At 42.6% G+C, this 20,494-nt stretch overlaps 1 protein-coding gene across 1 annotated transcript in view; it reads left to right on the forward strand.

Moving 5' to 3' along the window:
• The first annotated feature begins 2,703 nt into the window (after positions 1 to 2,703).
• The window catches only part of Cryl1 (crystallin lambda 1), a 168,462-nt gene continuing 150,671 nt past the window's right edge, over positions 2,704 to 20,494 (forward strand). The window contains exons 1-2 of the mRNA XM_008824334.3: positions 2,704 to 2,867; positions 17,962 to 18,069. Coding sequence (XP_008822556.2) covers positions 2,719 to 2,867; positions 17,962 to 18,069 — 257 coding nt within the window. The 5' untranslated portion in view covers positions 2,704 to 2,718. The remainder of the gene's footprint in view (positions 2,868 to 17,961; positions 18,070 to 20,494) is intronic.

The following is a 20,494-nucleotide window of genomic DNA, read 5'->3' on the forward strand; positions in this document are numbered from 1 at the left end:
ATGACCTTGAGTTTCTGATCTTCCTGCCTCTACCTCTCAAGTGCTGAGATTATAGGCAGGTGCCACCACACCCAGTTTATATGGAGCCAGGGATCAAACCCAGAACTTTGTACACTCTAGGAAAACACTACCAATTGAGCTACAGCGCCAGCCACCAAGACTGACTTGTTTAGTGTCTAAGGCCATTGCATTCTCTATTCTTTGAGTTGTGTTGGAAGGCATTTAGAGGTTTAAACTTCATCCCGGTTTCCTTATCTTCAACAGAAGCCAATGTTCTCTGAAAATATTATAATCTTTATATCCATTTAAAAATATTTTATTATGTATAAGTGTATTTCCTGCATGCACAAAAGTGCACCTGTGTCATACAATACCCATGGAGGTCAGAAGAGGGCCTCTGATCCCCTGGAACTGGAGTTATGGTTATTAGCCACTATGTGGGTGTTGAGATTCAAACCCAGGTCCTCTGCAAGAGCAGTCAGTGTTCTTAACTGCTGAGCCATTTAAATGGCTCCAGCCCCTTTAAATCTATTTTTACCTGTAGATATTCATTAAAAACTGCTGAAGGACTGGGAAGATTACTCAACAGTTAAGAGCATTGGCTGCTCTTGCAGAGGACCTGGGTTCAGTTCCCAGCACCCACATGGCAACTAATAACCACCTGTAACTACAGCTCCAGAGGATCCAGTGTCCTCTTCTGGCCTCTGTGGGCATTGCATGCACATGGTGCACTTACATAATACAGGCAAAACATGCACACACATAAATACAAATAAGTAAAAAAATTAAAACCATGCTGAAATAAACAATTTTTATCTTCCTGTATGCTTATGAAATTTACATAAAAAGGATTCTAGAATTAGAATTGTTAAGCCAAAAGATTCATACAAGTTGGGGTGTAGCTCAGTGGTAGAGCATTGGCCTTACATGAACAAAGCCATGGATGGGTTTGATCCCCAGCATGGCTTTTTAAAAGTACTTATATTTTTGAGAGTTATTAACCATGAGCAGTCTGAGATTTTCACACAGTTGCTAGTTAACTTATTTGGCATATGTTTGTTGATGAAATCCATAAGAGATAAATTATCTTATGACTCACAGTTAAAGTAAGCCAATGTTTTGGTATTTGCCAGGGTTTCCAAAAAAATTATTTTATTTCCAATTAATTAATTAGGAAGAGGAGCTTGCCAAGTTTTCTGGGCTGGCCTTAAACTTCTGAACCTGAGTAGATGGGATTAGAGGTGAGTATTAGTGTACACAGCTTTTTACAAGGCTTTTTGAAGCCCCAGTCCCACAGGGTTCCACAAGAAAGGCCTGCATTTGCAATGGAGAAAGGCCTAGAACTTTTTTAGCAAACAATAAACTTTGTAGTGGGCACCCTCCAGAGTAGTGAGCTGGACAAGGGGCCTCATTTTGGTGTCTTGACCTATTTCGCTATGCTATGTGTCTAGTTTCATCCTGGGGAGATGGAAGCTTTGAAGTCTAGACAATGGCAGATGCTCTCCCCACCAGGTACTGTGACCCTTCCCTCCAGAAAGGCTGAGCCAGTTTAAACCTGCCTTCAGTTTTCTAAGAAAGAGCTGTATATCTGAAAAAATCCATTGCAAATATGGGACAATTTATCAATCCAAGTAATTTGGTCAGTTTGATGGGTGAATGAGACTTATCTTCCTTTCCTTGGTTTTCATTTCACTTAAATGAGACTGAGCTTAAATGCTTATTGATAATTTGTGAAATTCTTCTTTAAAACTTAATCCCTCTCCAGAGGTTTCTCTTTCCATATTCCCAACAAGGGGGAAAACAAAGGAACTGCTCTATTCTCCTGAATCTGTTTTAAAACTTTTTTTTTGTTGTAGTGTGATTCTCTTGGTCTCTTTGTCCCTAGCTCCAGAGGGCCAGGAGTCAGGGCCCTAAACATTCTTTTTTCCTTTTTTTGAGACAGGGTCTCTTTGTAGCCCCAGCTGGCCTGGAAGTCATAGCACTATGTCTCACAGAGATTCCCCTGTCTCTGTCTCCTGAGTACTGAATGGGATTAAAGGCATACACCACCACGCTCAGCTTTTCCTTTCTTTTTTTGCAACAGAGTCTTATTTTATGTAAACCAAGATGAGCCTGAACTCCTCCCTCAGCCTCCCAGGTGCTGGGAGAGCAGGTATGTGCCTCCAAGCCTTGACTTGACTTTTCCTTTTTCTTACAAGGTTTGTATTTCTCTGGAAGGAGGAGCCACAGTGGCGATGGCACACTACAAGGAATTCAAACTTGTCCTTCCGTTTCTCAATATGACACATCTGGAGCTTCCGTTTTTGATTGCCCCAAAGTCCCCAGACCTCAGTCCTCATTAGTGAAGCAAGGCGGCAGGTATCTCACCAGACACCAATCTCCATTATAAACTCCAGTGTTAACAGTGAAACAAACATACTTAAAGTCTTAACCTTGTGCTAACGTCTTTAAAATAATTTTCTCGTTTAAGTGTCTTTGGGGTGCTGCTTGTGGCAGTCTGGCAGTGTCCCCTCCTGGCTACACTCATTAACGGTGCCCTGATAGAAACTGAAAAATAAAATTGCCCAACTCAGAATTATCTTGGCTTCTGTCTTTCCTTCCACGTTCCCACGCGTTAGTCCCAGGCCAGTTCTGGGCCCAGCGCTAGGGCTCCAGGGACAGACCGTTCGCCCAGCCCCTCCTGCGTCTTGGCCCCGCCCTCCCTTCACGTCTCAGCCAATGGGCGCGGCCTTGCGAGGCGCGGGCAAGCCCACCGCCAAGCAGTGGTCTGCGGCCAAGTGTCGGTGCACCCTCTCCTTGTGCTCACAGCGGCCCAGGCCTGACTCGGCCATGGCGTCCCCAGCAGGCGGGGTGGTGATCGTTGGCAGGTACCGTCTCCTTAGCGCCGCGCCCGGGGAGCGCCGGGGACACAGGCGTCGGGCTGGGGGCCGGCGTGCTGCGGTCCTCGGGGTGGGCATCAGGCTGTCCCTCCCGTCCTCCAGGGCGCTTCTCTCTTGCACCCTCGGAGCTGGCTGGGCAGGAGACGCGTGACTTGGCAGGCTGAAGAAGTGTAGAAAGAGGGTGTTCACTAAGCTTAACGCGGGGTCACCCGGGGGTTTCCAAATCTGACAACGCAGCCTGGACTGTGATTCATTCAGTTTGCTGAATCTGTTGAGTGGATCAGGGTCGTGCAGAGGTGTCTGGTATTAAGTACTAACCGAATTCTGGCAATGATCCAGTGAGAACTGTCTTCTAATTTGGGGGGGGGGGCAGGGTTTCATGAAGCCTAGGCTAACCACAAACTCTCTAGGTAGCTAAGGCTGTCCTTGAACTCCCGATATTCCTGCTTTCACCGTCTAAGCACTTGAGATTACAGGTGTGTGCCACACACCTGTCTTGAAAATTGTGCCTTTATTTTCCATTTTACAAATGAGAAAAGGGAGACAAACGATTTTCGCAAGATATTAGTAATTGATGGAGATTGGTCTAGGGGATGCCCGCCCCTGGGCACAGCTGCCTGCCAGACACTTTTTGGTGGGCCAAGAAGTCGCTGGAGGCAGAACCCTTGCAGGGGAAGACACCTGACATTCCTAACTCCAGACGGCTGTGTCCCGGGTTGCAAGGCTGTGCCACTTTAACAGCTTAAATTCACCCACACTTATTTCTGTTCTCACGCCCCCCTTTTCCCTTTACTGCCATTTTTCAACAAGGAGGACCTGTTTATGTGTACTTTCCATTGGATAGCTGTCTACAGTTCTATCAATAAGCTACTTCTGGGTATTTGAGGGGTAGCTTCATACCCTAGTTTTTGCTTTGGAGGTGTTAGCCCACCTGATGCTCTCTCAATCATCATTTAAAAAATATTTTATGTGTATGACTGTATTCCCTGCATGTGTGTAAGTGTACTGGTGTCATGCAGTGCTGGGGAGGTCAGAAGAGGGCATCGGATTCCCTGGAACTGGAGTTACAGACTGTTGTTACAGACAACTCCAGTTACAGAATTGTAGTTACAGACTGCCATGTGGGTGCTGGGAATAGAACCCAGGTCCTTTGCTAGAGCAGCCATTGCCCTTTCTTAACTGCTGAGCCATCTCTCTAGTCCTCCTTCATTATTTTTTAGTCCTGTCTGGAGATTAAGTCCAAGTTCAGGCTTTTTCCTTTAGAACCTTTTGGAGGAAGGTGCCAGGATGTTGCTATTTTCTCTCTCACAGGACTAGAATTAACTTTTGTACTTTCCTGTGGATGCCTGTGGTTGAATAGTGAAAAAATATCAAGAAGTGTACTTTGTACCTGTGGTGCAAATTATGCTGCCTTGCTTTCTGTGATAGCTATGAAGGTCAAGGGCTAGAGTTCTGCAGATCCTGCAGCAGGTGTGGAGTAGTGCTCTGCCTGCACCTAATATCAAGTGTGACTTTGATTTGATGGTTCATAGTCTCCTGAGAAGGAACTGCAGTCAGCACTCAGTTATTTCTGAGTCCTTGGGAACTAGAATAGAGAAATAGAGTAGGGTTGGCACACCTTGAGGATCACAGCAATTACCTGGGTCCTTTGAGAGTTTCTTTGTCTTCTAATGAGAATGTTCTGCCTTTTTCTTACCCTCAACACCTCCATGAACACCCAGTTCTGATTATGGGACAGTGTTGCCTCCCCCACTCTTACCCTTATCTATCACTCTTACCCTTTATCTATCTATCTATCTATCTATCTATCTATCTATCTATCTATCTATCTATCTATCTATCTATCTATCAATCATCTATCTGCCTATCTTCTATCTATCTATCTATCTATCTATCATCATCTATCACCTATCTATCATCTATCTATCTATCAATCATCTATCTTCCTCTTCCTCCTCCTCCTTCTATCTTCTATCATCTACTTACCTATCATTTATTTATCATCTCTATTTCTATCTATCCATCTTTTTTCTATCGATCACATCCCTCTATCATCTCTGACTCTCACTATCTGTATATTTGCTGACCCCATAGGTGATTCTGAAGAAATCCATTTAACAAATGGTGCCCTGAATGTAAATTAATTCTTTAAAACCTGGCTGAGGAACTTGGCAAGGTCACCTACTTGTGAGCCTATAATCCCAGGGAGGTGGAGACATGAAGATCTGGAGTTCCGGGCCAGTCTGGGCAAGAGCAAATCTTAAACAAAAACAATAGCAAAAAAGACCTGGCTGAGTTTCACTCTTGTTTTTTGTTTTTTGTTTTTTTAAATCAGACACGTTTTTGAAATTATTTAATTAATTTATTATTGTGTATGAGAATGCATGATGCATGAGGGTTCATGTGCCATGGCATGTGTGTGGAGATTAGAAGACAACTTTGTGGAGTCAGTTCTCTCCACCCAGGCTTGCATGGCAAGCACCTTTACTGGATGAGCCCTCTCTCATCTGCTTCTTTTTCTTGTTTGCTTTCTTGCAGTGCTGAGGATGAAACTTAGGGCCTTGCACATGCTAGGCAAGTGCTCTAGTGAGCTATATCCCCATGTTTTTTGTTGTTGTTGTTGTTGTTGTTGTTTTCCAAGATAGGTCTTTACTGTGTAGTCCAGACTGGCTTTGGTCTCATGATCCCCTCAGACTTCCTAGTGCCAGGACTATGGACACATGCCACATGCCTGGCTCTGAACTTCATTCTTTGTGTGTGTGCGCGTGCGTGCGTGCGTGCGTGTGTGTGTGTGTGTGTGTTTGTGTGTGTGTGTGTGTTTTGCTTTTTGAAGCAGGGTCTCATCTCATGTAGCCCAACTTGGCTTTAAACTTCCTATGTAACAAAGGATAGCCTTCAACTTCTGATCTTTATGCCTTTGTCCTTCCCATTCTCATCCCACCCCAGTGCTGGGATTAGAGGCCTGTACCCCCATATCCAGCTAGAAATGTGGTCTTGATATAATGATCTTCCATTGATCTTTCTACCAAGGCTGCTCTTCTTAGGATCACAGCTCTATGAGCTTCCAGGACAACCTGTTACAGAATGGTGGGGAGAGTAGATTTTGAGGAATTAAGGATGGAAAGAAGAAACCCACTTGGGTCTAGGACTATAGGAACAAAAGGGAAAGTCAGATATTGACATCTTCCAGCCATGGGAATAGAAATGAGTCTAGAAAAGAAATTGGTGCCTTCATTCTGTCAGTGTCACCTTTATACAGTGCTGTTTCCCAATCACTGGAATCTGAGTTTCCTGTTCACTTACATACTGCTCTGTGTTTATAAACCTGATCTTTAGGTCTTAAGCTTGTTTAAGATAAGAAACCCTGAGAAGGACAGGCACTGCACATGTTCCTGGTGCTTGATCTGCCTTTTCTCTTACCTTTTGTTAGGGGGCACGTTATTTAGCCTTCAGTTCAGGAACGATCTTCTCCAGGATGAATTTGGCTTCTGGAAACTTTCTCTGAGGGTAGACACCGTTGTCCTTGTTTGTACTTTCACCATGTCTAGTCCTACTCGCTTCAGTAGACAAACGTTTGTTACAGAGATCACCCCCAGCCCTACATATATATGAAGGCCTTGGGAGGATTTTATTTTAATTTCTATTTATTTATTTTAAAATTTATTTTTATTTTTTCAAATATTTTATTTATTTTTATTACTTTATGTGTATGAATGTATTGCCTGCATGTATGTGAGTGCACCCATGTCGTGCAATATGGCGGAGGTCAGAAGAGGGCTTCGGATTCCCCTGGAACTGGAGTTAAGGACGGTTCGTAGCTGCCATGTGGGTGCTGGGAATTGAACCCAGGTCTTCTGCAAGAGCAGTCAGTGCTCTTAACCACTAACCCATCTCTCCAGCCCCTTATTTTAATTTTTAAAAATTATTTTACGTGTATGAGTGTTTTGCCTACATGTACATAAGTGTACCATGTGAGTACGGTGCCCATGGAGGTCCCTGGATACTCTGGAATTGGAGTTACAGAGGATTTAACCACCATGTGAGTGCTGGGAACAAAACCTGTGTCCTCTGGAAGAGCAGCCAGTGCTCTTAACCACTGAACCGGTTTTATATTAAGTATTAATATCATGTTCATTTTTAAGATTTCAAGATTTTACTCTGGGGTAACAGTATTTTTTAATGAAATAATTTATTAATTTTTAAATAATTTAATACAATGTATTTTGATCATATTCATTCCCCACTCCTCCAAGATCCACTACCTTCACATCCCCTCCCAATCTAATGTCTTTTTTTTTTTTTTTGGTCTTTTTGAGACAGGGTCTCCTTGTAGCCCCAGCTGGCCTGGAACTCACTATGTAGACCAGGCTGGCCTTGAACTCACAGAGATCTGCCTCTGCCTCCCAAGTCCTGGGATTAAAGGCATGTGCCACCACACCCAGCTCTAGTGTCTTTTTTATAAAAAAAAATTGTAATAATAAATTCACCCAGTCCAGTTCCAATTTGTGCTGCTTCTATACTCATGTGTGTGTGGCCATCCACTGGAGTGTGGTTAACCTACCAGGGGCACATCTTAAAAAAAGCCAACTTTCCCTCCTGGAAAAGCCATCAACTGTCCTCTGGGGTGGGGGGCTCGTAAACTGTATTTTTTGGTGTGTAATTTTATGTGTATGAGTGTATTGCCTGCATGTGTGTAAGTGCACCTGTACTATGCAATGCCCTTGGAAGTCAGAAGAGGGTGTCAAAAACCCTGGAACTGGAGTTAGGATGGTTGTTAGCCACCTTGTGGGTGCTGGGAATCAAACTTAGGTCTTCTGTGAGAGCAGCAGTGTTCTTAACTACTGAGATAACTCTCCAGCCCAGTAAACTGTATTTTTTTATTTTTATTTTTTATTTTTTTGTCTTTTTGAAGCAGGGTCTCCCTGTAGCCCCAGCTGTCCTGGAACTCACTATGTAGACCAGGCTGGCCTTGAACTCACAGAGATCCACCTGCCTCTGCCTCCCAAGTGCTAGGACTTCAGGTGTGTATTCTTTTTAATAAGAAACTTTCTGACGTGCTACTATAACTATTTTCCTACAAATCTTTCTGTTAGCTTTTCTACACATAGAGAACCAACCTTGGGATATACTAGTTAGTTCTGAGTCAGCTCCAACATTAATGTGCCCTTCCTAGGAAACATTTAATATTGGCAGACTTTCCATAGCTCACTTAGATCAACAGGGTAGGTATGGTTTTACTTCAAGTTTTACCTGGTAAATAAGTAGCTTTAGAATAGAAAGATACCTTAAAAAGTATCTAGACCCAGGCATGATGGTACATACCTATAATCCTAGCACCTAGGAGGCTGAGGCAGGAGGATTGTAGTAAGTTTGAGGCTAGCCAGGGCTATGTAACAAGAGCTGTTTGGAAAAACTGAAATAAAAATAAATAAACAAATAAACAAACAAACAAATACTCAGAGTGACTTAATCAAAGCTAACTAGCAGGCCAGGCATGGTGGCAAATGCCTTTAATCCCAGCACTTGGGAAGTAGAGGCAGGTGGATCTCTGTGAGTTCAAGGCCAGCCTGGTCTACATAGCGAGTTCCAGGACAGCTGGGGCTACAGGGAGACCCTGTCTCAAAAAAGACAAAAAAACAAAACAAAACAAGAAACAACAAAACAAAACAAAAACAGAAACAAAGCTAACTGGAACTAGTGATAAAACTGTAATTGGATCATATAACTTTGCTACTGAACTCTTACCCTGCTGCTTTGCTGCTGTGTAGTAGAATACATGTTTATTTGTGTTAGCCTTTAAGACACATCAAAATGGGAAGGACCTTAAATTATTTCTACCATGGGCTCTTGTTATATCTTTCCCTAACTAGAAGTTCAGACCAAGTTAGAGGAGATATTGGTCTAAGGACAGGAAGCTAATTAATATAGCACTGGGGACAAGAAAGCCCAGGAAACAAAGACAGGGAACTTTCCAGCTGTGGGGTAGTATGTAGGTTACCATGTGCATTAGGGAAATGTGAGCCACAAATGCAAGCCATGGAAGTAACTGAAGGTTCTACTAGTTGTGTTAAAGAAGTAAAAAGACAGGGCTGAAGCTGGGCATGGTAGCATCCCCTTGTAATCCTAGCACGCAGAAGCCTGAAGCAGGAGGCTGGGCACATAGTGAGACTGTGTCTCAAACAAAACAACAAAACTTGGACAACCCCCTGCCCCCCCCAAACAGCAAAACCAGTGCTTGTGGGATTGGAGATCTAGCTAAATAGTAAGGTACTTGCCTAGTGTGCCAGGGGTGTTGCGTTTTCTCCCCAGCACTACCAAAACCAGATAATAAATAAGTAAAAACAGAACAAAACTTCCTTCCAATTATTTTTAAAATCAGTTCAAGCTATGAGAGGCTTATTTAACGAGACCAGCCTCTTCTCTTGTGCAGTCTTTGACCTTTAGCTTTATAGAGCAATCTAGGGACCAAACTGTCTATACCCTTCTACATTTGTACAGCCTGCAAGCCCTTCCTGTTCCCCTTGCTCACATCTGCAGCTCACCATTCCTCTCATTTTCACAGTGTGTAAGGGACCCAGAGGTTCTGATGCTATGATGCTCATTGGTTGGCATCTGATCTGCAGGGGACAGGTGCAGATGAGACGGTCTGCTTGGTAGGATTTGTGGAATTTTTTTTAAAGACAAGGTTTCAAATAGTCCAGGTTGGCCTTGAACGCCTGATTCTCTTGAATCTACATCCTTCCTCCAAAATGTTAGGATTCTAGGCATGTCATGTGATACCACATTTGGCTCTGAAAATTTTCTTTTATTTATTTTTTTGTCTTCCTTTTCTTTCTTTCTTTTTTTTTTTTTTGGACAGGGCCTCACTATGTAGCCCTGGCCTGGCAGGCGTAGAACTCAGTATGTAGACCAGGCTGGTCCCAATCTCACAGAGATCCACCTGCCTCTGCTTCCTGAGTGCTGGGATTAAAGGCATGTGCCACTATGCCTGGCTAGCATTTTCTTTTAAAAAATATTTTTATAAGCCAGATATAGTAGGGCACATCTGTAATTCTAGAACTCGGCAGGCAGAGACAGGAGGATCAAGAGTTCAAGTCAGACTGGACCACATAGAGAGTTCTAGGCCAGCCTGAGATATACATTATCACAGAGTAATATATCACTGGAGCCTCTGCAATGAAACTGTCATCTGGAATTAAGGCCAAGTTTAGGGTTTCTTTTATGGTTAAATAAGTTACCATTATGGTAATGGTAACAGGAAAGAGGTTTGAAAAAGAGATAGACTCTTCAGGCTAGGACCATGTCTTTTTTTTCTTTCTTTTTTTTTTTTTTTCCTCAAACTCTAGCTTGCCTTTGAATGGCTTTCCTTTTTGCTCATGGTTTAGAATAAAACTTTCTGCAAAAATAAGATGTTCTCTACAGAGATGCCCTCAGGTAGCCTTGGGGAATTGGTTCCAAGTCCTCCCAGGATACCAACATCTGATGCTTAGATCTCTTGCATAAAATAATGTAGTATTTACATAAACCTATGCATACCTTCCTCTATGCTTTAGTAATTGATAAATGACTTATAATATTTAATGTCCATGACAGTGGGTGTGGGCCAGAGACAGAGCTGAGGAGGTGTTTTCAGAGCCTTCTACCCAGGTGAAGCTGAGATTCTTGATTTTGCTTCCGGGAAGAATTTTCTTAATCTCTTATTAAGAAGAAGATTTTAATATAGATGTAAATACTAGGAAAAGGAGAATATATACCCATGTGTGAGTGTGGGATTCTCAAAAGAGAGTTGTGCTTAAGTGTCCTTATAACAGCCATTTATAAGATTTTGGTAACTTCTGAAGTTACAGCTCAAAGGGCTGCTAAGGAACTTAAATGAGATCATAGGGTGGTTCCTAAGGTGCATTGGGTATGGTTATAGCTGATAAGGTAAAACTGTCAGTCATAAGGGTTGCATAAGGGAGCTAAAACACATTTTTACTATAAATGTTTAAGTCTTGCTTGTGAAAGTCCCAGAAAATTACACATCTCCATGTGGGAAAGGAGTAAGGCCATATATACTGAGGCCTTAAGCGTGGCTCATTACTATTTTAACATTCTTAAATTATCTCTCTATAAAGGAGAATTGTCTCTATGGAGGCAAGCAACCTTCACAGTAAATGTTAATTATGCTGGAATTTCCGGCTGCTAGCTGGTAAGAGACTTCATCCAGATTTTGGGATGAGGAGCTCTGTTCCCTTCCCATGTCTCCTTAATTCTCCCCAACTTTCTATCTTGCCTCACTTAAAATAGAGTAAATGCCATGTAAATAGTTGTTTATTTTGTTGTTTAGGGAATAATGACCAGGAAAAAAAGTCTATCTGTGTTCAGTACTGATTGCAATTTTCCAACCCCAAATGTCTTTGACCCATGGATATGGAGAGACATCTGTTCACCCTTGCTGTCCAGCATTGTAACCACCATCACATGTGGACATTGAGTACTTGAACTGTGTCCAATTCTGCTTATCAACTGAACTTTAACACTGAACTTTAACGCTTGATTGTGATTTAAATTTTAATGGCTACATGTGACCGGAGTCTACCTGATCAGAGCCCTAAGGGTTTGATTTAAAAACATATATGTATGTAACATAAAGCATCTTATGTTAATTTTAGATGATTTCAATACTTGAAATTATATCTAGTACATGGAATAAAATCTCCCACAATCCAGATGTTGCTAAATATATTAGCAGTAGGGGATGATAGATCCAGAGACTCTTTTTACCTAGCCCTTCCCCAGGCAGGCTTTCCTTGCCACCAGGCCTAGACTGCTCTTACTGTGGTTTGCATCCCCATTTGTCCTGCTAAACCCGATGACTGAGTCTCAGTCCAAATCCTAATGTGATCAGTGGCATTTGACCTCGGATGGATACTGCTTTTTTGTTGGTCCCTCAACCTTCCCACCTCCTCATCTGATTGTCCTGCCCTATCTCTATCTGTCTTGTCTATTTACCTACCTACCTACCTACCTACCGACCGACCTACCTACCTACCTACCTACCTACCTACCTACCTACCTATTGAGAGAGCAGACTTGCTTGTGACATTGTCTGTGTGTGTGTGGCGGGGGTTGGGGGGCAATGCTCAGGTGTTAGTTCTCTTCTGCCACCTTGTGGGATATGGGGATTGAACTCAAGCAATCAGGCATGTGTGCAAGCACCTCTATTTGCTGAATCATCTCTCCAGCCTGGTACTTTCCCATTAAACTTGGAGTGTCCCAAGGCTCAACCCTTTGACTTCTGTATCAGCTTTCACTTGGAGATTTCATCAATCTCACACTTCTAAATAATGTGTCCATATAACAACTTCCATTGACATTCCAGTTCAGACTTTGGCCCTGAACCCAACACCTGTCTTGTTGTGTGCTAGACCCATGCCTCTTTATCTTTTTCTCAGTCTGCTTCCCACTTAAAAATACCCTGTATTGGCTGGGCATGGTGGTGCATGCCTTTAAATCCCAGCACTTGGGAGACAGAGGTAGGCAGATCTCTGTGAGTTAGAGGCCAGCCTGGTCTACATAGTAAGTTCCAGGACAGCTGGGGCTACAAGGAGACCCTGTCTCAAAAAAGACAAACAAACAAACAAAAAATACCCTGTATCAAACTCCTGATGGTCTCTCCTAAAATTTTCCCTAACAGGATTAATGATACCTCTAACCCTTTTTTGCTCGTAAAATATAATTTGGCATCATCCTTGATTTATTTTCCTTTCATAACCCTCATGGAGCCTCGGCAATTCTTTTTGAAGGTGTTATGTATTTAGAATGCAGATGTCCGCTTCTCATAACCCTTCTTGTTCCATCCTCGTCTACTCTACCCCCATCATATCCTGTGGCTGCCTCTGGACGCCTGGGTCTCTTTCAGTGTTTGCCCAAGAACAGACATTCTTCTACTTGTGATGGGGTCATGTTGATAAATCTATCTTAAGGTAAAAATATTAGGAGGAGAAAAATACACTAAATACAACCGCACTTCTGCACATCCCAACAACTTCCATCAACATTCCAGTCCAGACCTTCGCTGTGAGCACAACTCCCATTCGGTTAGCACTGCACAATGTAGAGTGTCTAGTTTCCTTTAGTGATCTCAGAGCAATCTGGGAGCTATAGTTGCTGTTGATGCCCAGCATCTTGAGAGAGCATTATGTGTGTTTATTTTTTTGAGGCAGGGTCTTGTTATATAGTCCAGAATAGCTTTAAACTCACAATTTTCTTGGCTCAGTCTCCTGAGTGCTGGGATTATAGGTGAGTACCACTATGCCTAGATCCAGAAAGTTCCTTTTAAAACTAATGTTAGTTCATATAAACCTTTTTGTTAGCTGCCCTTCTTATCCAGAGCAAGAGCTTAAATCCTGCTGTGGCCTCTGAGGCACTATGTGTATAACAAGCTCTTGCCTCTTTCCTTCTCTCTCTGACCTCATCCCCTGCACTGTTTCTGACTCTATGATGACCACCTTCATCCTCATTCTGAACCTGGAAACACACTCAGACTCTGTTGGGGACACTTCTTCCAGACACTTTCGTGGCTTAGTCCCTCATCACCTTCAACTCTGCAGAAATGTCACCTTCTCAGCAAGATAGACCCTGATGGTGCTTTTGGAATTTCTCTGCCTTCCGGTCCCCACTTCCTACTCGAGTTTCCTCTTCCTTGCTGTTTCCTCTTCCCCAGCACCTCTGCTTGTTTAGCTGTTGCCTTCTGCCCACTGTAAGTGCTATCTGGTCAGGAGCTGGAATAGTGCCTGGCATATAGCAGGTACTCTGTGTATCACTAGAGAATCTTTGTTGACCTCCTGTTAACCTCATGGGAAAGGCTGCTGACTGTTATCTAGAGTTTGTCACTAGCATATGTCAGCTTTTTTTTCTTGTCAACAACTAACATTTATCAAGTTCTACAATGTGCCAGGATTACAAAGTTTCCCAGAGCCTGGAGTTTAACCTGTTAAATAAGCACAAAGCAAATTCACATTGCTGATAAGCATTGCTTTTTCTACTTTCTTGTACAAAATTTACTGTAGTTTTTATGTGCTGAGATATGCATTATGAAAGATCTAACTGTTCATAACTAGTGAACAAGAGCAGACTATGACCTCCAAGTCCTCAAAATTAAGATGGAAGCTAAGTTTCGGCCTTCTCATTTCTTTCCTGTGCACGGCCAGCCACTACCATGCCTGTCTGCACATAGAGGATGGAGTTTGTCTAGAGGTGGTCTGGGGGAGACTCTCCTGGGAAGTTAGGGCCTGGCTGAATCAGGGATCTCATTTTGAGGCTTACTCCGCATGAGAACAAAGGGCAGGCAGTGAGGGCTAGTGAGGGACCACTGTAACTGGGATATGAAGATGATGAAATATGCATTTTTATGCAGATGGGTAAGAAAATGCCCTGTTGCCCTCTGGTGGGGTGGGCAAAACTTGTCACCATTTGTGACTGGTTTCTCTGACTTAGAATGATTTTTTTTCAACATTCACCCACATATTTCAACATTCATCCATATCAACATTTCATTACCTTTTATGGGAGGATAATTCTAGTGTGTGAGTGTACCATGTTTTATTCATTTGTTCATTAGTTGATGGACACGTGCGTGTTTCCATTGAGAGGTTACAAATAGTGTTGCCTAGACATTTATATATAGGATTTTTTTGTAGACATGCATGTTTTAAAAAATGAAGTATATGTTTTCATTTCAGTTGGGTGTACACCTAGGTGTGGCATTATTCTAGATGCATTCCACTGAAGAAAATAGACCAATTGTATGTTTTATGAGTATAGTATAGAGAGACTGCTACTTCCTATAGCTTTCCCCTTTGTTGGCAGCTTAGTGAGTATGGTATATTTTTTACAAATAATGAGACACCATGCCATTTCTTAATAACATTGTTAATTAGTGATAATACTGTTATATATTAATGAACAATATGTTATTATTTAGTAGCATCCTTTTCATTCTGACTTGCTTAGTTTTGTTTGATATCCTCTTTCTGTCCTGGGACCCCATCCAGGACACCACCTTGCATTTATATGCAGTCCTCAGTATCCTTGGGCTCTAAGTCTGCCAATTCAATCAAACATGAAGTGAAAATATTTGACAAAAAGTGCCTTGCTGCGTATGTACATAATTTTTACTTGTCCTTATCCTCTTGTCATATATCCATCATTTGCACAGCATTGTAACTGTTTAAGGTGTATAAGTCGTCCACAAATGGTCGAGATAGGTGGGAGGATGGGTATGGGTTCTGTACAAATGCTATGGCATTTTATGTAAGGGGCTTGGGTACCTACTGGGACAGGAAGGCCCTGAACCAACCTCAGCATTAGTGAGGGACACTTTCTCTTTTCTCTGTTGATTCCTCCAGATTGTGACAGTTTCTTAATGTTTCCTTGTTTTTTGAGGCATACATGTCAGGTAGTTGAATTCTGTTATGAGGTAGTTTAATTCTGTTGATTTGCCTAATATTTTGCTCTGGTTAGACTAAGGCTATGGGAGGAAGAGCTGAGGTAGATCAGGGGCCATTCTTATCACATCACACCAAAGGAGTGAACTGTCAGCATGACTTATCATGACTGATAGGGACCTTGAATACCAAGTTGAGGTGGTGTTTGCCAGATTCCTCTGCTGCTGAGCTACTCTCCTTCCCTTTCCTACTGTACTTTTGGTGGAGAGGTTGCTCTGCATAGTCCACATTTAGGGGGTGGAGAGTGATGCTCTGTCTCTGTGGGTGGTGGATCTGCATACATTATTGGAATTCTCCTGGGGAACTTTGGTTTCTCCAACAACTTTTATTCACTTATATCAGTATGAACTCGTGAATATTTATTCTATATTTTGTGCTGTAACCCAGCACTGTTTCATTTCATTGTTCAAGTTGTTCCTGCTTTGGCCCCTGGGAGCTCTTCTAATGTGCTCCTGTGATCGCTTTGACATGCCCTGCCAGGCAGGTGTTTGCTTTAGCACCTCCTGGCTTTTTGGTGCTGCAAACTGCTCCTGGGTCATCTTGAATCTTTCCTGCTTAGCCCTGGAATCATTCATTTCTCTAAGGAGTCTTGCCTCCTGTGATTGCAAAATGGTATTAGAGGCTGGAAACATGCCCTGGAGCTGCAGTTATATGTGGCTGTGAGATACCTAATGTGGGTTTTGGAATGGAACTTGGGTCCTCTGCAAGAGCAGCACATGATCTTAGCCTCTGAGCTGTCTCTCCAGCCCTGATCTTGGCTGACTTTGATAGAGTCTTACTATGTAGCTCATGCTGGCCCCCAAATCATGACTCTCTTGCCTTAGCCTCCAAGTTCTGGGTTTAGAGGCATAGCCCACCATACATGCTCCTAGATGTGTTTTTCACATTCATTTTTAACCCTTTGGACAACCTCATGTAAAATATGACTTTTTTTTGGGGTCTTTTTGTTTTCCAATAAATCTGGAAGGAGGGGTGGAATGTAAGATCTAAGAGTAAAGACTCTTGCTGGGGTTGTAGCTCATTTGGTAGGGTGCCAGCCTAGCTTTCGAGAGGCTGTGACTTTGATCTCCAGCACTACATACACCAGGGTGGTGGCACCAAGGCTGGAATCCCAGCACTCAGAAATAGAAGCAGGGGACCAGGAATTCAAACTTACCTTCATATCTCTGGCCAGCCTGGGTGGTTATATGAGACCTTGTCTGGAAACAGCAATAAAAACAAAAGTTAGATTTTGGGGGCACTCTCTTCTTAGAGAATTCTATACCCATGCTCTCTGGTGTGTCTTTTTGAGCACCTCTCTTTCTCTCTTAACCTTCAAGGGTAAGGACTGTTGAGTCAGACCTTTGGCTTCATCTCTTCGTCATAGCATGAGCAGCCCCTGCCTGGAATTAATCCCTTGATGCCTTAGTTTTCTCATATATTCAAGAGCTAAAATGATAGAACTTACCTTCTAGGGTTATTGCAAAGATTAGCAGAGGGAGGACCTAAAAGTGTCTAGAGGTGCCTGGCACTTATTCCATGCTCAAATGTGGTGACAGTAGCAGTAATTATTTAGGGAGGACAGGGCAAATACAAGTGTCTCTTGGTACTTGTCCTAGTTACTTTCTATTGCTGTGATAAAATACTCTGTCCAAAACCAGCTTGGGGAGGAAAGGGTTTGTTTGGCTTATATGCCCCAATCACAGTTCATCATTGAGGGAATCAGAGCAGGAACTTGGGGCAGAAACCTAGAGGCAGGAGCAGAAGCAGAGACCACTGCTGCTTACTGGCTTGTTCCCCTGGCCTGTGCTCAACCTGCTTTCTTATACAACTCAGAACCACCTGTCTAGGGGTGGCACCACGCACAGAGGGCTGGACCCTCCTGCATCACTAAACAATAGAGAAAATGCCCCATAGACACAGCCATAGGCCAATCCAATGGAGGAAATGCCTCAACTGAAGTTCCCTCTTCCCAGATGTGTCAAGTTGATAACTGAAGCTGTCTAGCACAGTGCCCATGGGGAGTGCTTCCAAAGTCTCTTAAAGATTCCAACATCTGTAGATGCTCAAGTCTCATAAAAAATACAGCAATGTTTGCAAGGGAACTGACACACATCTTTCCTCTAAGTCCCTCTAGGATTCTTATAATCCCTAATACAATATAAATGTGGTGTAAATACTGGTCACGAAGTCTCTGTGCACAGGACCAATGCATCTTTCCACCTGCACATGCACAGTACAGGTGGAAACAGGCAATGATTTAAAGAAATATCACTATTGAGATGTGAACTCTTAAGATGTTTATTTAATGTTGTAAGAGTGGGATGCCGTATAATTTTTTTAAAGTTTCTGAAGACTTTCATTGATCAAAGTTGTTTGTTTTATGAGACAGGGTCTCACTATGTAGCACTGGCTGCCCTGAAACTCACTGTAAACCAGGCTGGCCTTGAGCTCACAGAGACCAATTTGCCTCTGCCTCCTGAGTGCTTGGATTAAAGGTGTGGGCCACCATGCCTGGATCCATATAATTTTTAAGGTTGCTTTGGATGAGACATGAAAAACTGTTGAATTAGTAAATGAATTTGAATCCTTTCTTGACTTTCTCTCCCCAGTGGACTCATTGGACGGAGCTGGGCTATGCTATTTGCCAGTGGAGGCTTCAAGGTGAAACTCTATGACATTGAGCAACAGCAGATAACAAATGCCCTGGAAACCATCAGGTAGGCCAGCTGACACATCTGGAGAGAGTCTGAATGATCCTGTTTCTCTCAGTTGGTATTGCTAGATCCTTCAGGCTGTCACTATCTGAAATTCCCCATTTTCTTTTCTTTTTAAATTTTATTTTTAGTTTTATGTATATGACTGTTTTGCCTGCATGTGAATGTACTATGTGTGTGTAATGCCCAAGAGGGCATTGGCTCCCCCTGGAACTGGAGTTAAGAATGGTTCCTCTGCAAGACTAGCCAGTGCTAACCGCAGAGCCATTCTCTAACCCTCTGATTGCCCATTTTCATCAGATAGCTCTTGCAATAACTCTGAGATGTTAAAGGCCAGGTTTAAGGTGACTGGAACAGAACATGAATTCTGACTGGTGAAGAGCCTACCATTGTGAAGAGAGGCCTCTTTGCATTGAGAAGTGAGAGGGGAGTGGAGGAGGAAAATATGAATGTTAGCCTTCAGTCCCACGCTGTGCCTCACAGGCTGGAGGGTTGGTGCCTCCTGTTGGGCTGAGGAAATCCACATCCAGAGCTGCTCAGGCATTAAACACCTCTAAGAACAGAGCTCCTGACCTATTGACCTAGTGATGGCAAGTAGCCAAGTTAAAGCATCCTGGGTTTTAGTTACAAGTGGAACACGTGTGAAAGAACAGAACTGGGGTTACTTATAACAGTGACACAGGTTCATGGTGTGAGTAGATAAACTTACCAAATGCTGATGACTAGGTATTAGGGATGATAGTCATAGGGGAGAACAGGAACCAAAGGCAGAGGCCAAGTGTAAAGAAGGTGAAAGAAAGGAGAACCGTGCCAGAAGGCAAAAGCTCCCATTTCTGTAATGACTGTAACCAAGCAAATTCCAGCCATCTCAGACATGGCGTGGTTTAATTAGTTATTATCTAGTATCTGCCTGTTGAGGCTCTCCAAGAATAAGTAACTTGAACTTGCCATTTTGTGTAATGAAAATATGCTTATTTAAGTTTACTTTTGGAAAACACTAACACATAGGGTTTAATATTGGGTTGTAGGCATTAAGGAATTATATACTAGTCTAACTTTATTGTTCTGTAGATTCAGAACTTGAACCCAAAGAACTTACTTCTTACATACAGTTACAAATGGCCAATGCAAAGATAAAAATGCCAGTTTGAAGGGAGATGACTCAGTGGTTAAGAGCTCTGCCTGCTCTTGCAGAGGACTGGGGTTCAGTTCCCAGCAACTCACATGGTGGCTCACAACCATCTGTAACTCTAGTTCCAAGGGATCTGATGCCCTCTTCTGGCCTCTGCAGGCACTGCACAGCATGGCAGCACTTCCATTTGTGCAGGCAAAATACTTATACACATAAAATAAAAATAAAAATTTAAAATGCCAGTATAAAAAACCCCAAAATACAAACAAACAAAACAACAGCAACAACAAAAGCTATCAACAAAGCCACAGGCAGACTGTACTGTCTTGGAAGGAAAGAGCTTGGATTTTGGTGTGTTCTGCTCACCAAGTGTGTGCTGTTCCCTAGGGATTGTTGGATTGCACAGACATTGCCATGGAGTGTATAGCTTAGTCATCTTCCTTACTTTTGTTTTCTGTTTCTGGCAATGGAACCCAGGGCCTCACACACGTTAGGTAGGTATTCTACAACTGGGCTACACTCCAACCCACGCAAAGCAGTTGTTCTTCGAATAAATCCTATGAGGCAGACATCATTGCCCTGATTTTATATGAAAACATATCTAGAAATGATCAATAACCTGTTCAGTAAACAGAAAACTCACAGCAAGACATGATTCTGCATGACTTCAAAAACATGTTAAGCATCTTTAGCATCCATCAATGTATATGCTTTATGGAAATTCTTCAGATATTTTTAGTGTAATATTTGGCATATACAACAGAATAGATCATGTGTAAGTTTAGAAAGAATAATCATGAGCTAAATATCCATGACCCTGTCACTCAATTTAAGATCTAGAACACTACCAACACCTGGCATACATCTTTTGGATTTCATGCCCCCACCTCCCAGTCACATGTAACAAATACCTCATATTTTATATTTACCATTTTCCTTACCTTAAAAATATAAACTGAAGCCGGGTATGGTGGTGCACACCTTTAATCCCAGCACTCAGGAGGCAGAGGCAGGCGGATCTCTGTGAGTTCAAGGCCAGCCTGGTCTATGTAGTGAGTTCCAGGACAGCTGGGACTACAGAGAGACCCTGTCTCAAAAATACCTAGATAGATAGATAGATAGATAGATAGATAGATAGAGATACAAACTGAGACTCTACAGTAGAGTGCCTACCTAGCATGCATGAGACCCTGGATTCCATCCCAAACAACCTCCCAAAACTGGCATATTTTTGTATTCTCAACAATATATTGTTTTGCTAAAAGCTTGTGTGCTTTATGTGAAGATTTATTTATT

Source organism: Nannospalax galili, unplaced genomic scaffold, assembly GCF_000622305.1.
Source record: "Nannospalax galili isolate Female #2095 unplaced genomic scaffold, S.galili_v1.0 scaffold388, whole genome shotgun sequence".
NCBI classification, from domain to species: Eukaryota; Metazoa; Chordata; class Mammalia; order Rodentia; family Spalacidae; genus Nannospalax; species Nannospalax galili.